The 20,156-nt window shown below is 42.0% G+C and overlaps 1 protein-coding gene across 2 annotated transcripts in view; it reads left to right on the top strand.

Moving 5' to 3' along the window:
• The window catches only part of LOC121003617 (solute carrier organic anion transporter family member 1B3-like), a 186,394-nt gene that overhangs the window by 30,727 nt on the left and 135,511 nt on the right, over positions 1 to 20,156 (top strand). The window contains exons 1-3 of one of the 2 annotated variants that reach the window (XM_040435467.1): positions 5,427 to 5,431; positions 16,978 to 17,119; positions 17,200 to 17,332. In XM_040435467.1, the coding sequence (XP_040291401.1) occupies positions 17,035 to 17,119; positions 17,200 to 17,332 (218 nt within the window). In that variant the 5' untranslated portion in view covers positions 5,427 to 5,431; positions 16,978 to 17,034. Of the gene's footprint in view, positions 1 to 5,426; positions 5,432 to 16,977; positions 17,120 to 17,199; positions 17,333 to 20,156 lie in introns of those variants that run through there. The other variant, XM_040435466.1, reaches the window with a different exon arrangement.

Genomic DNA, 20,156 nt, shown 5'->3' on the forward strand with positions numbered 1-20,156 from the left:
CTGAGCCTCGTTTTGACTTGTTTTAAGGACATTACATCAAATTTGGATCAGCCTGTAGTGTGTTTTTCCACTTTAATTTTGAGTGTGACTCCAAATCCAGACCTCCATGGGTTAAAAAATTTGATTTCCATTTTTTAATTTTTGTGTGATTTTGTTGTCAGCACATTCAACTATGTAAAGAACAAAGTATTTCAGAAGAATATTTTATTAATTCAGATCTAGGATGTGTTATTTTTGTGTTCCCTTTATTTTTTTGAGCAGTGTATATCATTTGCTCAACCCTAATTATTCCCTTCATTTCCCAAAATGCAATATTATCCATCTTATTAAATTCTTTAAAGGGCACATTATACCATAGGGGGGTGAATTTTAAAATATGCGTGATTCCCAAAATAACTTTAAGTGAGTTCCAGACAAGTTGCATAGAGTGCGATATGATACATCCCCCCCCCCCCCCTCTCCCATATAACCAGTTTCCAAGATGCTGAATATATCGCGCTAAGGACCTCTATAATTTCTTATGAGTTTGGAGAATATATTAAAGGGAGCAGAGAGGTACCACTGTTTTTGAGAGGATAGATAATACCCCCGAAGGCAAGGGAGGGACAGACCACCACTCTCCTCTGCCAACCACAGATAATTCTGTTTAATACGTACTCTTTTCCTGCCCCAAATCAGTTCATTGAACAGTCTCTCCAGAGCTTTAAATTGTGCATCTTCGATCCATATCGGACAAGGGATCAGTTGGTATAATATCTGTTGAAGAAGCACCATTTTAATTAACGTAATCCTATCTGCCTGTCCCAACGTCAACTTTTGCCAGACGTGCACTTTATTTTTTACTTTGTCTATCAGTGGGATGATGTTCAATTTAGTGTAATCTTTCACCGAAGGCCTAATCTGTACCCCCAGATATTCCAGTGAATCTGCTAACGTTAAGCATCTAACATCCTCAACTTTAACTTGAGGCATTTTATTTAGCGGAAGCAAGGCTGATTTCTGCCAGTTCACTTCGTATCCAGAGAAAAAAACTAATTTGTTTATTATCTTGATCACATAGGGCAAGGCCAAATATCCCTCCCTTAAATATATGAGGACGTCGTCCGCATACAAGCTAATTTTATCCTGCAAGTCCTGGCCCCTGAAAACCAGAATATGCGTATCTTGTCTGATTCGGCATGCCAGGGGCTCGAGAAAAATAGCAAATAAGAGAGGGGATAGAGGACATCCTTGTCTAGTACCCTGTTGTAACTCAAAGAGGTCCGACAAAGAGCCGTTAACATCTATCCTTGCCCTAGGCGATTCATACAACAACTTAACCCACTGGTCAAAATTTGGACCAAAATTCATCCTATGCATGATTTCCCACAAAAAACTCCACTCCACCCTGTCAAACGCCTTAGCGGCATCTAAAGACAGGATGGAGCGGTCCTCTCCCTCTCCCAGGTGGATGTTCATTAATGTTCTTTGAATATTAGTCTGGGCTGAGCGCCTTGGTATGAAACCCGATTGATCAACATGAATTATCTTAGCTATTACCCTCTTGAGTCTATTTGCAAGTGCCTTGGCACCGATTTTATAGTCAGTATTAAGTAAGGAGATGGGTCTATATGACCCCCATCTCCAATTCGTTCTTTCCTTTTTTTAGATACAAAGGGATAATAAATGGATAAGATGTCGCACTAAGAACACCTAAACGACACCAGGTGCTCCTGTAAATTGAGACCACTCACTCAATATAAAGGAACATAAATATATAGGTGAACAGGGCACTCAAGGATAACTGTGACCATATATTTGAAGCAATGATGAGCTTTATTAGTAATATAAATATAATTGATAAATAAAACAATTATGAATGCAGTAGAATAAATTGCAGGTAAAAAGTAATCGACAGATAAAAATATTCGACAAATAAAAAATATTCGACAGATAAAAAATATTCGATTGACCAACAAAGATTCGATAGTCCGATATAATTTATCTTTAGTCCAATGGTTATGGATATCCAAAAAACTTAATATCGATAAATCTATTCGTTTTCACAGTCATATGCCTTATAGTTGTTCAAATTGTCGCGGCGGCGTCCCGCCAAGGCGACGTAGGTAGCGGCAACTCGCTACTGAATAGCTTGCAAGCAAATATAGTCCATTACCTTTATATCGACCAGATATTCGTCTGAAATAATCACAAGAGCCTTCAGATGTACTCACTCCCAGGATATGCCTGTTGATGTTTGTAGCAATATTCAGTCAGGAGGTTAAAGCCGGCTCTCTGTTCGGTTATGGTCGGTTTGTTGGTAAGGTAAGTCTTTCAGTATAAAGATGGGGTGTAGCACCAGACGCGTTTCGGGGTCCAACCCCTTCCTCAGTGGTATGCTTCACCCCATTCAAAACCCCTCTTTTATACTAGATGTTCCATGCTTAGATTGACCTCAATTCGATCGTCATATCCTGTTTGTTGATTTACTCAGGTGTTCTTCATTAAATCACAATCACAGAGAGGAATGTCTTAAGAAGAAACTAAAAAGTGCTTTTACTATCTTTTGCAATTCATCATATTTCTGCAATTTCACCCAATTATATATTTCAAATTCCTGCATTCATTAGTGCAAAAAACGCATCTAAGCACCCTGCGTTTTTGATGCGGTATCCATGCGTTTTTTTGCTTTTTCACTTAAACAAAGGCACAAATTGCCCATCTATATACACTAGCAATATATATTATAATTAAAACAATCAGAACAATAAGAAATACCGCTAAAAGTCTTAGTTACAACTTTGAATGGGAAATATGTGACAGGTTTATAATCTAACCAAATGACTAATAAATAGGTTAAAATGCACAAATTCAATAAAACTGACAATTTAAATATATGTCTAAAAAATATATGTAGATAAGATTTATGTTGATACATACATACGTATCAACATAAATCTTATCTACATATATTTTATAGACATATATTTAAATTGTCAGTTTTATTGAATTTGTGCATTTTAACCTATTTATTAGGAGTCATTTGGTTAGATTATAAACCTGTCACATATTTCCCAAGTTGTAACTAAGACTTTTAGTGGTATTTCTTATTGTTCTTATTGTTTTAATTATAATATATATTGCTAGTGTATATAGATGGGCAATTTGTGCCTTTGTTTAACCGCTTCACGTCCGCCCATAGGATATAAACGTCCTATGGGTGGACGTCTATTTCTGAACGGACGTTCCAGAACGTCTTTTCAGAAAGTGCAGCTGCACGCTAATCGTGCAGCTGCTGATCGGGTTGCCCGCTGTCAGTGACAGCAGGGCAACCCTAAGACAAGGCAGGGACAGTGCCCAGGTGTCCCTGCCTTCTAGATCGCTGCAGACACAGCGCTTACCGAGCGCTGTGTCTGCAGAGAAGGAAGCGCTGTGCGCTTCCTGTTCCGGCCCGGCGGTCATGTGACCGCCGTGACCGGAGTGTGCAGGAGCTGTGTGAGGTCTCTCAGAGACCTCGATCAGCCCTGCTGTGTGGCTGTACAGCGCAGGATTGTTGCTGTACAGCCTCTATAGGGGTGCATTTGTCCTGTAACTGGGGCTACTATGTCAGCCCCAGTTACAGGAGAAATCAACTGTGAAAAAAAAAAAAAAAAGTGAAGTAAATGTCCCCCAGAGGTCTTGTATGACCTTATGGGGGACGAAAAGTGTAAAATAAAAAAAATAAAAATAAAAGGTTGAAAATGAAAAAAATAAAAAAAGTTTCACATGTAAAAAAAAAAAAGTCCCCAAGTAAGGAATGAAAAAAAAAAATTCAAAATAGAAAAAATTAAAAAAGTATACATATTAGGTATTGCCGCGTCCGTAAAAACCAGCTCTATAAAAATATCACATGACCTAACCCCTCGGATGAACACCGTAAAAAAAAAAAAAAAAACTGTCAAAACAAGCAATTTTTGTCACCTTGCATCACAAAAAGTGCAACACCAAGTGATCAAAAACGCATATGTCCCACAAAATAGTACCAATAAAACCGTCACCTCATCCCGCAAAAAATGAGCCCCTACATAAGAAAATCTCTCAAAAAATAAAAAACACTATAGCTCTTAGAACATGGAGACACTAAAACATCATTTTTTTGGTTTCAAAAATGCTATTATTGTGTTAAAGTGAAACAAATAAAAAAAAGTATACATATTAGGTATTGCCGCGTCCGTAAAAAACAGCTCTATAAAAATATCACATGACCTAACCCCTCGGGTGAACACAGTAAACATTTTTTTTAAAAAACTGTGTCAAAACAAACAATTTTTGTCACCTTGCATCACAAAAGGTGCAACACCAAGTGATCAAAAACGCGTATGTCCCACAAAATGGTACCAATAAAACCGTCACCTCATCCTGCAAAAAATGAGCCCCTACATAAGAAAATCTCTCAAAAAATAAAAAAACTATAGCTCTCTGAACATGGACACATTAAAACATGATTTTTTTGTTTTGAAAAATGCTATTATTGTGTAAAACTTTAATAAATGAGAAAAAGTATACATATTAGGTATCGCCACGTCCATAACGATCTGCTCTATAAAAATGTCACTTGACTGAACCCCTCAGGTGAACGCTGTAAAAATAAATAAATAGAAACTGTGCTAAAACAACCAATTTTTTGGTCACCTTGCCCCATAAAGTGTTATAATGAATGATCAAAAAATCATATGTACCCAAAAATAGTACTAATAAAACTGGCACCTTATCCCCTAGTTTCCAAAATGGGGTCACTTCTTGGGAGTTTCTACTGTAAGGGTGCATCAGGGGGCTTCAAATGGGACATGGCATCTAAAAACCATGTGGAGTTCCTTTTCTTCTGCGCCCTGCCGTGTGCCCATACAGCAGTTTATGACCACATGTGGGGTGTTTATGTAAACCGCAGAATCTGGGTAATAAATATTGAGTTTTGTTTGGCTGTTAACCATCGATGTGTTAAAGAAAAAAATTGATTAAAATGGAAAATCTGCCAAAAAAGTGAAATTTAAAAATTTGATCTCCATTTTCCTTTAATTCTTGTGGAACGCCTAAAGGGTTAGCAAAGTTTGTAAAATCGGTTTTGAATACCTTGAGGGGTGTAGTTTCTACAATGGGGTCATTTATGGGGGTATCCACTATGTAAGTCCCACAAAGTGACTTCAGACCTGAACTGGTCCTTATAAAGTGGGTTTTGGCAATTTTCTTATAAATTTGAAGAATTGCTTCTAAACTTCTAAGCCTTCTAACGGCCTAAAAAAATAAAATGACATTTCCAAAATGATGCCAACATAAAGTAGACATATGGGGAATGTTAAATAATAAATATTTTATGAGGTATCACTTTCTGTTTTAAAAGCAGAGAAATTGAAATTTAGAAAATTGCGAATTTTTCAAATTTTTGGGTAAATTTGGGATTTTTTCATAAATAAAGGTGAAATATTTTGACTCAAATATATGATTATCATGAAGTACAATGTGTCACGAGAAAACAATCTCTGAATGACTTGGATAAATAAAGGCGTTCCAAAGTTATTACCACATAAAGTGAGATATGTCCGTTTTGCAAAATTTGGCCTGGTCAGGAAGGGGGCAAATGGCCCGGATGGGAAGTGGTTAAGTGAAAAAGCAAAAAACGCATGGATACCGCATCAAAAACGCAGGGTGCTTAGATGCGTTTTTTGCACTAATGAATGCAGGAATTTGAAATATATAATTGGGTGAAATTGCAGAAATATGATGAATTGCAAAAGATAGTAAAAGCACTTTTTAGTTTCTTCTTAAGACATTCCTCTCTGTGATTGTGATTTAATGAAGAACACCTGAGTAAATCAACAAACAGGATATGACGATCGAATTGAGGTCAATCTAAGCATGGAACATCTAGTATAAAAGAGGGGTTTTGAATGGGGTGAAGCATACCACTGAGGAAGGGGTTGGACCCCGAAACGCGTCTGGTGCTACACCCCTTCTTTATACTGAAAGACTTACCTTACCAACAAACCGACCATAACCGAACAGAGAGCCGGCTTTAACCTCCTGACTGAATATTGCTACAAACATCAACAGGCATATCCTGGGAGTGAGTACATCTGAAGGCTCTTGTGATTATTTCAGACGAATATCTGGTCGATATAAAGGTAATGGACTATATTTGCTTGCAAGCTATTCAGTAGCGAGTTGCCGCTACCTACGTCGCCTTGGCGGGACGCCGCCGCGACAATTTGAACAACTATAAGGCATATGACTGTGAAAACGAATAGATTTATCGATATTAAGTTTTTTGGATATCCATAACCATTGGACTAAAGATAAATTATATCAGACTATCGAATCTTTGTTGGTCAATCGAATATTTTTTATCTGTCGAATATTTTTTATTTGTCGAATATTTTTATCTGTCGATTACTTTTTACCTGCAATTTATTCTACTGCATTCATAATTGTTTTATTTATCAATTATATTTATATTACTAATAAAGCTCATCATTGCTTCAAATATATGGTCACAGTTATCCTTGAGTGCCCTGTTCACCTATATACAAAGGGATAATTGCTTCCGACATTGATGCGGGTAGACGGCCCTCACTCCAAGACACATTTAATACCTGCAGCAGGTGCGGTAGCAACACATCACTATACCGCCGATATAATTCAAAAGGAAGACCATCAGCCCCGGGGGAGGAATTACCTCTAGTTGCTCTCAATGCTTCCTCCAACTCCAGGAGTTGGAGGGGAGTTTCCAGCACCGATCGATCCTCCTGGGAGAGGGAGGGGAGATTAATCCTATCCAGGAGTACTTTGTGGTCAACATGTCGCCCCTTTAACTCTTTTCTATATAAGGTAGCAAAGTAACTGGCAAATTCTTGTTCAATATTCGCCCTGTCTGTGCATATCTTTCCCTTACAAGATCTAATACTTTTAATTACAGTGGTAAATTGCTGATTTCGGATCAGGGAAGCTAATAATCTCCCTGGCTTTCCTGCCTCACAGAACTTTTTTTGACATGAAAAAAAGATCTTTTGTTGACATTTATCTTGAAGATGGTGGTTATATTCCTCCCTTGCCTTAAGTAAACCCTGCCGTACATCTGCAATCTGCTCTGTGTCTATTCTCCCTTGTAGAACATATATGTCACGAGGGTATCTAGAACCACGCCTGACTCCGTTATACCCGGGGTCAGGAAGTCGCAGCGGTTGGCTGCGCGCTCTATGTAAGATAGGGCTGTTTCCTTATGGTAGCTTTCTGGGTTTGCTTTGCAAACCCTTTTGGCTCACTCAGGGATCCGTAGCTCCTTCTCCTCAGCTGTTCCTTGTCCAGCACTCCCAACCTCCTTATATTTCCCTCTCACACTTCTCTGGTTGCCAGATATAGAGCTTCCTGCCTGGACATCTATTCTGACCCTCTGGAGCTGTGTTGCTGCGTTCTCTGGTTGTTGGTCCAGAACGCTACCCTCCGGATCCCTGTTTGACCTTTGTGGTCTGCTGTGGTCGCCCACCTGGGTGTATGTGTTTGTCTGTATTGTCTGTCCTCTCCCTGGTGTTTCCCTCTTAGTGTCAGTGGTGCGGACTAGCGATCCCACCGGCCCGTTCACTATCTAGGGCTCATTTTAGGGAAAGCCAGGGTTTAGGCACGTGATCGCCGCACGGGTGAGGAACCCGTCTAGGGACGTCAGGGCAGTCAGGTGCCAGCCGCAAGGTGAGTCAGGGATCACCACCTTTCCCTCTCCCTTGGGCAGGGCTTTCCCTTTTTCCTCCCTGTGCGTGTCGCTGGTCATTACATTATATCTGGCCCTTATTTTGTGTAGGTAAAATAAAGAAAAATAAAATAAAATAATTTTTTTTTTTTTACCTACTTAGAATCCAGTATGGATCAAATTGCTGCTCTGTCCAAACAGTTTCATGGCCTGTCTTCGGAGGTGGCAGGATGGAAGGTGTCGGTCCTCCAGCAGCAATTACAACTGACCGCAGGCCCAGCGGTTGCTACTGGTAACCAGGTTGTTGCGGAACCCAAGGTCCCTCTCCCTGACAGATTTTCTGGGGGAAGGGACAAGTTTGAGGCCTGTAAATTATATTTTAAACTGCGCCCTTACTCCTCTGGTAATGAAGAACAGCGGGTGGGGGTTGTTATTTCCCTGCTGCAGAGGGACCCGCAGTCCGGGGCGTTCTCTTTACCTATTTATTCCCAGGCTCTTCGGTCAGTGGATGAGTTTTTCGGTGCCTTGGGTCTCATATATGACGACCCTGACCGAGTCGCACTGACTGAATCAAGATTACGGAGACTCCTACAAGGAGAGCGGCCGGTAGAGGAGTATTGCTCTGACTTCCGTAGGTGGGCTACGGATACCCAATGGAACGACCCGGCTCTCAGGAGTCAGTTCTGCTCTGGGTTATCCGAAAGGGTTAAGGATGCGCTTGCATTATATGAGACCCCCTTTTCCCTTGATGCGGTTATGTCCCTTTCTATCCGAATAGATAGACGCCTTAGGGACAGGTTGAAAAAACCGGAGCCATTGGTAACCCCTCCCAAGCAGCAGTTAGTCTGTACGGACTTAGACGAGCCTATGCAGCTAGGAGGAACTACTCGTCAGGTCCGTCCTCCTGAGGCTCGCCGTAGGCCTGTTTTTTTTTTTTTTTTGTTGGGAGAGGGGTCATTTCATTAATGTCTGTCCTTCTTTCCTCAGAAACAAAAGACCGTCGGAAAACTACTATCCCCAGGCTGTGTGGAGGATGTCAGCCGGGGATTATACGTTTCTTCCATACGTACATCGCAATTTGTGTTACCAGCGGTTATTGTTTTTGGTGATAAGATGGAGACTATTTATTTCTTTCTAGACAGTGGAGCAGGGGTAAATTTGATAGATGCCCATTTTGATAGATGCCCATTTTGTCTCAGAGAAACCTTACCCACATTGTTCATAATTTACACCTTCGGGTAGGGGACCACCATAACGAGATGCTTTCATGTTATGTTCTGGAGGGGCTTCCCACTCCGGTAGTGCTGGGTCTTCCCTGGTTGGTAGCGCACAATCCAGTGGTGGATTGGCAGGCCAGGGAGATATTGGAGTGGAGTGAGCAGTGCAGAGAAAATTGCTTAAATAGCAATTGCTTAGTCGCCTCCATAACTACCCTACCTACATTTATTTCGGATTTTGAGGACGTTTTTTCTGAAAAGGGTTGTCAGAAATTACCACCTCATCGTCCTTATGATTGCCCGGTTAACCTTATTCCCGGAGCAAAATTACCCAAGACCAGGTTATATAATCTTTCTGGTCCAGAGAGACAAGCCATGAAAGATTATATCTCCGAGAGCTTGGCTAAGGGACACATCAGACCCTCTTCTTCACCCGTGGCTGCAGGGTTTTTCTTCGTTAAAAAGAAAGATGGGGGCCTGCGTCCTTGCCTAGATTTTCGCGAATTAAATCGGATAACCATCCGAGACCCATACCCTCTTCCTCTCATTCCTGACCTGTTTAACCAGATTGCGGGTGCTAGGTGGTTCTCCAAACTTGATCTTAGGGGGGCCTACAATCTGATTCGTATTAAGGAGGGGGATGAGTGGAAGACAGCTTTTAACACCCCTGAGGGGCATTATGAAAATCTTGTTATGCCTTTCGGTCTGACCAATGCTCCTGCCGTCTTTCAACATTTCGTTAATGACATTTTTAGTTATCTAATCGGCAGGTTTGTGGTAATATACCTAGATGATATTTTAATTTATTCGTCTGATCTGAGAACACATGAGGTGCATGTCAGACAAGTACTGCAGGTCCTACGGACTAATAAATTATATGCTAAAATTGAAAAATGTGTCTTCGCCGTTCAGGAGATACAATTCCTAGGTTATTTTTTATCTGCTTCAGGTTTCTGTATGGATCCTAGGAAGGTCCAGGCAATTTTAGATTGGGATCTTCCTGAGAACCTCAATGCACTGCAACGGTTCTTGGGCTTCGCGAATTTCTATAGGAAATTCATTAAAAATTATTAACTTATTGTAAAACCCCTTACTGACATGACTAAGAAGGGGACTGATTTTTCTAAATCGTCTGACGCCGCTAAAGTTGCTTTTTCCTCTCTAAAAGAGTGGTTTACCTCAGCACCTGTACTAGTCCAACCTGATGTCTCTCAGCCTTTTATTGTTGAAGTCGATGCATCAGAGGTGGGAGCGGGGGCGGTGCTGTCTCAGGGTCCGTCTCCTGGCAAATGGCGTCCTTGTGCTTTCTTTTCTAAAAAACTATCTGCAGCAGAAAAGAACTACGATATTGGCAATAGGGAACTATTAGCTATTAAACTAGCGTTTGAAGAATGGCGTCACTTTTTAGAGGGGGCAGTCCACCCCGTCACTGTGATTACGGACCACAAAAATCTTCTGTACCTCGAATCAGCTAAGCGTCTCACCCCTAGACAAGCTAGGTGGTCGCTATTTTTTACCAGGTTTAACTTTGTGATTACCTATAGTCCTGGGGCAAAGAGTACCAAGGCTGATGCACTATCTCGTTGTTTCCCTGGAGGGGGTAATGTGAGTGATCCGGTGCCCATTCTTCAAAGAGGAGTGGTTGTTTCTGTGGTACACTCTGTTCTGGAGGGGAAGGTGTTAGAGGCCCAGGGGGACGCCCCGGTCTCTTGCCCCTCAGAGAAATTGTTTGTACCGTTGAACCTGCGTTTCGAATTATTAAAGGAACATCATAATTCGGCACTTGCTGGGCACCCGGGTAGTAAAGCAACCTTGGAGCTATTGTCTCGTCGTTTTTGGTGGCCAAGGTTGCGTCAGGATGTATTGGATTTTGTGTCTTCTTGTTCTACCTGTGCGCACGCAAAAGTTTCACATACACGTCCTGCAGGGTCTCTATTACCACTCGTCATTCCCAATAGACCATGGACACATCTGTCAATGGATTTTATCACTGACTTACCTTTGTCTGCGGGTAAAAAGTTATTTTGGTAGTAGTGGACAGGTTTAGCAAAATGGTACACTTCATTGCGTTACCCGCACTACCTAATGCCAAGACTCTTGCTCAGGTATTCGTCAGTGAAATCGTGAAGCTTCACGGGGTCCCCTCCGATGTTGTTTCAGATCGGGGTACCCAGTTTATTTCTAAATTTTGGAAAGCTTTTTGTTCCCGTTTGGGGGTACACTTGTCCTTTTCCTCAGCTTTCCATCCTCAGTCGAATGGACAGACGGAGCGTACCAACCAAAACCTGGAGACATATCTAAGATATTTTGTGTCTGAAAACCAAGAGTTGTTGTCATCATATTTACCATTAGCTGAGTTTGCCATAAATAATCGTCGTCAGGAATCCACTGGCAAGTCACCATTTCTTGGTGCATATGGTTTTCATCCCCAATTCTGTACTTTCAAAGAGGGGGGGTCTTCTGGGGTTCCCGAAGAGGAACGGTTTTCGTCATCTCTTTCATCGGTATGGCAGAAGGTGCAAGCTAACTTGAAAAATATGGGAGGTAAATACAAATGCATGGCTGATAAGAGACGGTCGCCAGGTCCGGACCTAGGAGTGAATGACTATGTGTGGTTGTCTACTAGGAATATTAAATTGAAGGTTCCCTCTTGGAAACTGGGTCCTAGGTTTATTGGTCCTTACAAAATTGTAGCCATCGTCAACCCCGTGGCTTTTCGCCTGGAGTTACCTCAGACTTTTAAAATCCATAATGTCTTTCATAAGTCGTTACTCAAGAAATATGTTCCACCTCTAGAACCGTCACCGCTGCCACCCCCTCCTGTTGTTGTGGATGGTAATCTAGAATTACAGATATCCAAAATTGTTAATTCTCGTCGGGTCCGCCGCTCTCTTCAATATCTGGTGCATTGGAGAGGTTACGGTCCCGAGGAAAGAATCTGGGTTCCTGCGTCTGAGGTAAACGCCGACAGGCTACTTTGGGTTTTTCATGCCTCTCATCCTGAGAGACCTGGTCCTGAGTGTCCGGAGGCCCCTCGTAGAGAGGGGGGTACTGTCACGAGGGTATCTAGAACCACGCCTGACTCCGTTATACCCGGGGTCAGGAAGTCGCAGCGGTTGGCTGCACGCTCTATGTAAGATAGGGCTGTTTCCTTATGGTAGCTTTCTGGGTTTGCTTTGCAAACCCTTTTGGCTCACTCAGGGATCCGTAGCTCCTTCTCCTCAGCTGTTCCTAGTCCAGCACTCCCAACCTCCTTATATTCCCCTCTCACACTTCTCTGGTTGCCAGATATAGAGCTTCCTGCCTGGACATCTATTCTGACCCTCTGGAGCTGTGTTGCTGCGTTCTCTGGTTGTTGGTCCAGAACGCTACCCTCCGGATCCCTGTTGGACCTTTGTGGTCTGCTGTGGTCGCCCACCTGGGTGTATGTGTTTGTCTGTATTGTCTGTCCTCTCCCTGGTGTTTCCCTCTTAGTGTCAGTGGTGCGGACTAGCGATCCTACCGGCCCGTTCACTATCTAGGGCTCATTTTAGGGAAAGCCAGGGTTTAGGCACGTGATCGCCGCACGGGTGAGGAACCCGTCTAGGGACGTCAGGGCAGTCAGGTGCCAGCGCAAGGTGAGTCAGGGGTCACCACCTTTCCCTCTCCCTTGGGCAGGGCTTTCCCTTTTTCCTCCCTGTGCGTGTCGCCGGTCATTACAATATACTCGCTGTTTCAGAGCAGTCTCCTTTTCAGCATAAGTAGCTTTGGCTTTTTGGATTTTAGCGTAGAGGATACCTCGGGTAAAGGCTTTTAGAGCGTCCCAGACATAATGTTTATGAGCAGTGCTAGCGTTAAATTCCAGAATTCTTCCAACTCACTCCCCATTTCTCCCTGTTCCTGAAGTATATTAAGCCAGTGAGGGTTAAGTCTAAAAGTGCGAAGTTTCCTCACGCCCTCCCACTTTTTTATTACTAGGAGAATTGGGGAATGGTCTGAGATTGTATGTGGTTCATATTTCATACGGACTATCCTGTTAGTAAAGTTGGCAGTTGTAAAAGCCAGGTCTATCCTGGATAGCGCGGTACAGGAGCGGCTGAAACAGGAGTATACTCTTGCATCGCCATACAGATATCGCCGGATATCTATTAGCGCCATTTCTTGACATATATTTGATAAAGAGGATGTTTCTCCTGTTCCCGACCCGCTCCGGCATCCGGCAGAAATCCGATCCAATCCCCGGTCAATAACTTTGTTAAAATCTCCTAGCAGTATAATTCTCTGACTTACAAAGTCACAGAGTTGAGAGATAACATAGAGAGAAAAAGGAAGGGAGATGTAAACAAACGTCAAGATGCAAGTTGTCTGGGACCATCTGCAGTGGAGAAACACAAACCTACCCTCTTTATCTATTCTTTGTCCGATAGGTTCGTACTGTATTTTGTTGTGTATATAGACACTGACCCCCGCGAGAAAGAAGAAAAGCAGGAATGGTACTCAGCTTGTGCCCACCTTTTTTTCATACATAAGACTTTCTCGGGAGTCAGGTGCGTTTCAACTAGGCCCACCATTGCAGGAAGATGTTTGCCAATTATATCAGAAACAATCACTCTTTTGGTTCTGTCCGCTAGGCCGTGGACATTCCATACAAAAAGTCTTTCTGTCATTAGCTTATAACTATCCTGCCTCTAGGTCATTCCCTGGAGGGTAAACCTCCCAGGCCTGCCCACCATAGATGTGCCCCGAGACAACGACTCCCCTCCTCCCATCCCTCCCATAATATTGTAAATAACTAATATATTCACTATATTGCTATAACTTCGTCTTTTAGAATATTACTAATATTCTAAAAAAACGAAGTTATAGCAATATAGCGAATATTCGTAAAATACACATATAGACTGTAATTTAGCTAATATAGTGCTATAGTATTTTTTTTTTTTTTTATAGTGTCAATTTTTTCCAAAACTGAAGTTCAGAAGAGGCAAAAAAAATTAGACAAAAAAAAAAAGATTATAGCACTATATTAGCTAAATTACAGTCTATATGTGTATTTTACGAATATTCGTTATATTGCTATAACTTCATTTTTCAGAATATTTGTAAGACGAATTTATAGCAATACAGGGAGTGCAGAATTATTAGGCAAGTTGTATTTTTGAGGATTAATTTTATTATTGAACATCAACCATGTTCTCAATGAACCCAAAAAACTCATTAATATCAAAGCTGAATATTTTTTGAAGTAGTCTTTAGTTTGTTTTTAGTTTTAGCTATTTTAGGGGGATATCTGTGTGTGCAGGTGACTATTACTGTGCATAATTATTAGGCAACTTAACAAAAAACAAATATATACCCATTTCAATTATTTATTTTTACCAGTGAAACCAATATAACATCTCAACATTCACAAATATACATTTCTGACATTCAAAAACAAAACAAAAACAAATCAGTGACCATTATAGCCACCTTTCTTTGCAAGGACACTCAAAAGCCTGCCATCCATGGATTCTGTCAGTGTTTTGATCTGTTCACCATCAACATTGCGTGCAGCAGCAACCACAGCCTCCCAGACACTGTTCAGAGAGGTGTACTGTTTTCCCTCCTTGTAAATCTCACATTTGATGATGGACCACAGGTTCTCAATGGGGTTCAGATCAGGTGAACAAGGAGGCCATGTCATTAGATTTTCTTCTTTTATACCCTTTCTTGCCAGCCACGCTGTGGAGTACTTGGACGCGTGTGATGGAGCATTGTCCTGCATGAAAATCATGTTTTTCTTGAAGGATGCAGACTTCTTCCTGTACCACTGCATGAAGAAGGTGTCTTCCAGAAACTGGCAGTATGACTGGGAGTTGAGCTTGACTCCATCCTCAACCCGAAAAGGCCCCACAAGCTCATCTTTGATGATACCAGCCCAAACCAGTACTCCACCTCCACCTTGCTGGCGTCTGAGTCGGACTGGAGCTCTCTGCCCTTTACCAATCCAGCCACGGGCCCATCCATCTGGCCCATCAAGACTCACTCTCATTTCATCAGTCCATAAAACCTTAGAAAAATCAGTCTTGAGATATTTCTTGGCCCAGTCTTGACGTTTCAGCTTGTGTGTCTTGTTCAGTGGTGGTCGTCTTTCAGCCTTTCTTACCTTGGCCATGTCTCTGAGTATTGCACACCTTGTGCTTTTGGGCACTCCAGTGATGTTGCAGCTCTGAAATATGGCCAAACTGGTGGCAAGTGGCATCTTGGCAGCTGCACGCTTGACTTTTCTCAGTTCATGGGCAGTTATTTTGCGCCTTGGTTTTTCCACACGCTTCTTGCGACCCTGTTGACTATTTTGAATGAAACGCTTGATTGTTCGATGATCACGCTTCAGAAGCTTTGCAATTTTAAGAGTGCTGCATCCCTCTGCAAGATATCTCACTATTTTTGACTTTTCTGAGCCTGTCAAGTCCTTCTTTTGACCCATTTTGCCAAAGGAAAGGAAGTTGCCTAATAATTATGCACACCTAATATAGGGTGTTGATGTCATTAGACCACACCCCTTCTCATTACAGAGATGCACATCACCTAATATGCTTAATTGGTAGTAGGCTTTCGAGCCTATACAGCTTGGAGTAAGACAACATGCATAAAGAGGATGATGTGGTCAAAATACTCATTTGCCTAATAATTCTGCACGCAGTGTATAGCGAATATTCGTAAAATACACATATAGACTGCAATTTAGCGAATATAGTGCTATAGTATTTTTTTTTAATAGTGTAAATTTTTTCCAAAACTGAAGTCCAGAAGAGGCAAAAAAAAATTGACAAAAAAAAAAAGATTATGGCACTATATTAGCTAAATTACAGTGTATATGTGTATTTTATGAATATTCTCTATATTGCTATAACTTAGTTTTTTCGAATATTACGAATATTCTAAAAAATGAAGTTCTAGCAATATAGCGAATATTCCTAAAATACACATATTAGCCTAGCCATAGCCATAGGAAAGTTGCCTTATACAGTTAAAAGAAAATTCACAATACGCAAATAATGAAATCGCATATTATTCGCGATAAATAGAATAATGACCAATATTCGATTTTGACGAATACAAGACGAATATTCAATCGAATATTCGCGAAATATTGCAAAATCGAATATGGCACCTCCTGCTCATCACTAATAGTTACCCCAAGAAGAACTCACGTGTCCACACAAAATGTGGAGAGGCTTTGTCAAGATAAATCAGACGTGGATCAGCCAGGATTTCCACCCACCAATGCCTGATGCATCAGACTACAGTAGACCAATAAGACCGGTTACTTCTGGCTACCTGCCTCAGCTACTATTATTGACGCCACCCGCCTGATGCCACACATCTGATGCCAAGTGCTCCTTCTTTCAACCACCATCTTCAGCTGGTACTGATATTGCCACCCACCTTCCCACTCTGTCACCGGGTCACTCTGTGGTCTCCTGATGCTGCTGCAACCTCCACACTATGTCACCTTGCCACTCTATGGTCTCCTGATGCTGCTGCAACCTCCACACAATGTCACCTTGCCACTCTGTGGTCTCCTGATGCTGCTGCTACCTCCACACTGTCATTGTGCCACCCTGTGGCCTCCTCCTGATGCTGCTGCCGCCACTTCCACACTCTGTCATTGTGCCACCCTGTGGCCTCCTCCTGATGCTGCTTCTGCCACCACCTCCACACTCTGTCATTGTGCCCCTGTGGTCAATTTTGGCCCCATAACTGCCCAAATAAGTGAAGTGTGCAGTGATTCTAAGAGCGACACCTGTCATCTGCATGTCATACTGACTCACAGTATTGTTTCACTACCACAGCAGACTCCCTATGTGCGTTACTGCAAGGCACATTGTTCTACACCACTATACAGGCTTTCTGCAGCCAGGGAATAGCTCATTTTTAACGCAATTTGCTGCAAATAAATTTGTATCAAACAAAATTTTTATAAAAAAATTTAGCGAAGCGGGCAAATAATTTGTTTTAGAAATTTGCTCATCTCTGCTCTCCAGTGTTTCAGTAGTAGCACTCTAGGAGGCAATGTTGTCATCCTCCCCCTCTCTTTTGCAGACTTTCCTGGTCGCTCTTTCTTTCTGTTATTTCGCTAAGGCATTTGCTGGGAGTTACATGAAGAGCTCAATAACTCAGATTGAGCGCCGCTTCGACATTTCCTCCTCCACGGTCGGAATAGTGGATGGAAGCTTTGAGTTGGGTAATTATTATTATTACCTTTAATTTACCTTCATGTCTGGGGCATTTTATCTTAGTTTTTTTTGTTTTTTCTCCATACAGGAAACCTGCTGATGATTGCCTTTGTCAGTTACTTTGGGGCAAAGCTTCATAGACCAAGAATTATCGCAGCTGGCTGCTTGGTCATGGCGCTGGGTGGTTTCCTTACAGCGATGCCACATTTCTTCATGGGACCGTATGTACCACACTGTGTTATATCCTGACCCTGAGCTCTGGCGATTGTCGGAATGGGGTGCTAACGACCCACTAGTGGAATTGATTCTGGGGGCCAACCCTATAGATACATGGCAATATTAGGGCGCATCCCCATGGGACAAAATGCAGTAAATGTGTGGTGGCAAATCCACATTGTTTACGTACCTGCAAAGTGGATACGGTTTTAAGAAATCCCAATTTAACACAGCAAGTACAGATGATGTAGTAGGGCCTTGGTCACCTGGTAACACAACAGACAATGCACACTGATAACTATCTGAGTTCATACTATGTGGTAGATGCTACTTGACACTAAACTGTCTGAGGGGAGACCCCCACCATCCATACGCTCACTGAGGTGAGCGGGCGCTATTGTCATGGAGAGGGGGCTGACACTGGAGTCCTGTAGGGGGTATTTTTCTACCTAGCTCCATTCCCAAGTACCTTGAGTCCAGGGGCCGATTGGCAACTCAAAGGAGCCCTGGAAAAAAGCATAGAAGCGGCCCCATGTTGTAGGTGGAGCCAAAATGGTAGAAGGACAGGCCAAGCCAAGTAAGCCAGGACACTAGCGGATGGAGCACATGCATCAATTATGTGGACGACCTATCCGAAAAGCATAACACAATGTAAATTTTGCAGCATTCACTTTGCAGCAAAAGTGACATAGTCAGTATGATCACTGTGATACCAAATATATACACTTTTTTTTTTTTACATTTTACTACTTTTGCACAATAAAAACCCTTTTTTTTAAAAAAAAGAAAAAGAAAAGATTTTTGCATTCCAAGATCCATAACTTTTTTATTTTTATTTTGACGGAGATGTGTGAGGGGTTGATTTTTCCAAGACCGTCTGTAGTTTTTATTGGTATCATTTGGGGTACATAGTATTTTTGAGCCCTTTTTATTTTGTTTTGTTTTTTCCATATACTGTACATAGCCGTATGAGGTATTTAATTTTTTGCAGGTCAAGTTGTACTTTCTAATGACACCATTTAATTGCATATGATGTAGCAGGAAGTTGGAGAAAATTTCCAAATGGGGCGGAATTTGAAAAAATAACACAATTCCAACATAGTTTTCTGGGTTTCGTTTTTACGGTGTTCACTAGGCGTTAAAACTGATCTGTTAGTATCATTCTCTGGGTCAGTACAATTACAACGATACCACATTTATATAGTTTTTAAAATGTTTTAATACTTAAACAAAATTTTTTTAACTTTGGACAAAATATATATTTTTTGCATGGCCATAACTTTTTGCTAGTTACTCTACTGAATTGAGTAAGGGCTCATTTTTTGTGGGGTGATCTTTAGTTTCTGTTGATTCCCTTTTGACATGTGTATTGCTTTTTGATCACTTTTTATCTGTTTTTCAGGGAGGTGAAGTGACAAAATGACAGTTCATATAAATCATAGTAGCACACCCTGATGTTGGGGCTCTTGCCTGATAGGAACTTACTAATGTATGGTGATTGTCCATATTGCCTTCTTTGCTGGATTGATTCATTTTTCCATCACATTATAGGCTGCTCACATCCAAGGGTTACGACCACCCTGCCTTCCAGTAACGGTGGCCGTGCTTGCACAGTATAAGAAAAGGCATCAGCCTCTCTGGTGTCCAAACCATGGAAGTACGCATAGGCCAGCACTTTTTCCTACAGTGTGCAAGCACAACCACCGCTGCTGAATTGCAGGGCGGTGTAACCCCTGGATAGGAGCAGTGTATGATGTGATGGAAAAACCATTCCACGTGCAATTTTTCTGGCATCAGTAAATATTATGGATGGCTGCAATTTAGCACTTGTAAGCACTATCAGATCTAGACTCAACTTTTATAGTAACTGGCCTAACAGTAGTCCGGTTGATGGGTGACTAAGGGTCCATTCAGACGTCCGTATGAATGGCCCGGATCCATTCCGCAATTATGCGGAACGGGTGTGGACCCATTTATTTTCAATGGGGCCGGAAAAGATGCGGACAGCACACAGCGTGCTGTCTGCATCCGCACTTCCGTTCCGCGGCCCCGAACTTCCGGTCCGCTGCTCCGCAAAAAAAAAGAGCATGTCCTATTCTTGTTTGCAGCTGCGGACAAGAATAGGAATTCTCTATATGGTGCTGGCGATGTGCGCTGTCCGTGTTTGGCGGTCCACAATTTGTGGACCGCAAAACACTACAGACGTCTGAATGGACTCTTAGCCATAGTCTCTCACCTTCCAGCAGTGTCTTTAATGCAATGTTAGCTGGTCACTCTGCCTTCTTACTTCTCAAGGATTTACTTGAGAATATGATTGTGGTGTTCTCTCTGGAGAATCCTTCACGGGAGCAGAAGCCCAGATGTGTGCTTCCTCTCCTCTCTAAGGTTACCCAGGAACTTCCCCTCTAGCCCACTCCAACCAAGGGGGAGGAACAGGTTGGTTAGCCCTGTTCCTTGCCAACCATTGCCATCCACATCCTTAACTGGTACAAACAGCCAAAAACATACAAAATATAGTACATATACAAAGTATTTACAATAAAGCATTTGCACATGTACAGCAGAGGTCATAAGGAGGTTAAAATGCAAGTAATTTTCGTCCTACCTACATACAGCTAAGTACGGGCCTTTAGCATTCTAATAGTGCAGGGACGAAGATTTGTTAGAGAAGAGCTTTCTAATAATGGGCTCTGTAGCCTACTGGTTTGTATGTCAGTCTCCCATACAGAACGCCCTGGGTTTGAGACCTGCCAGTAATTTAAATGTAGGAACAGAATAAATTTCAAATATACAGGGGTACCCCCATATATGATGCTAACAGCGTTTTGG

The sequence above is a fragment of the Bufo bufo genome, chromosome 1 (assembly GCF_905171765.1).
Source record: "Bufo bufo chromosome 1, aBufBuf1.1, whole genome shotgun sequence".
In the NCBI taxonomy this organism is placed as follows: domain Eukaryota; kingdom Metazoa; phylum Chordata; class Amphibia; order Anura; family Bufonidae; genus Bufo; species Bufo bufo.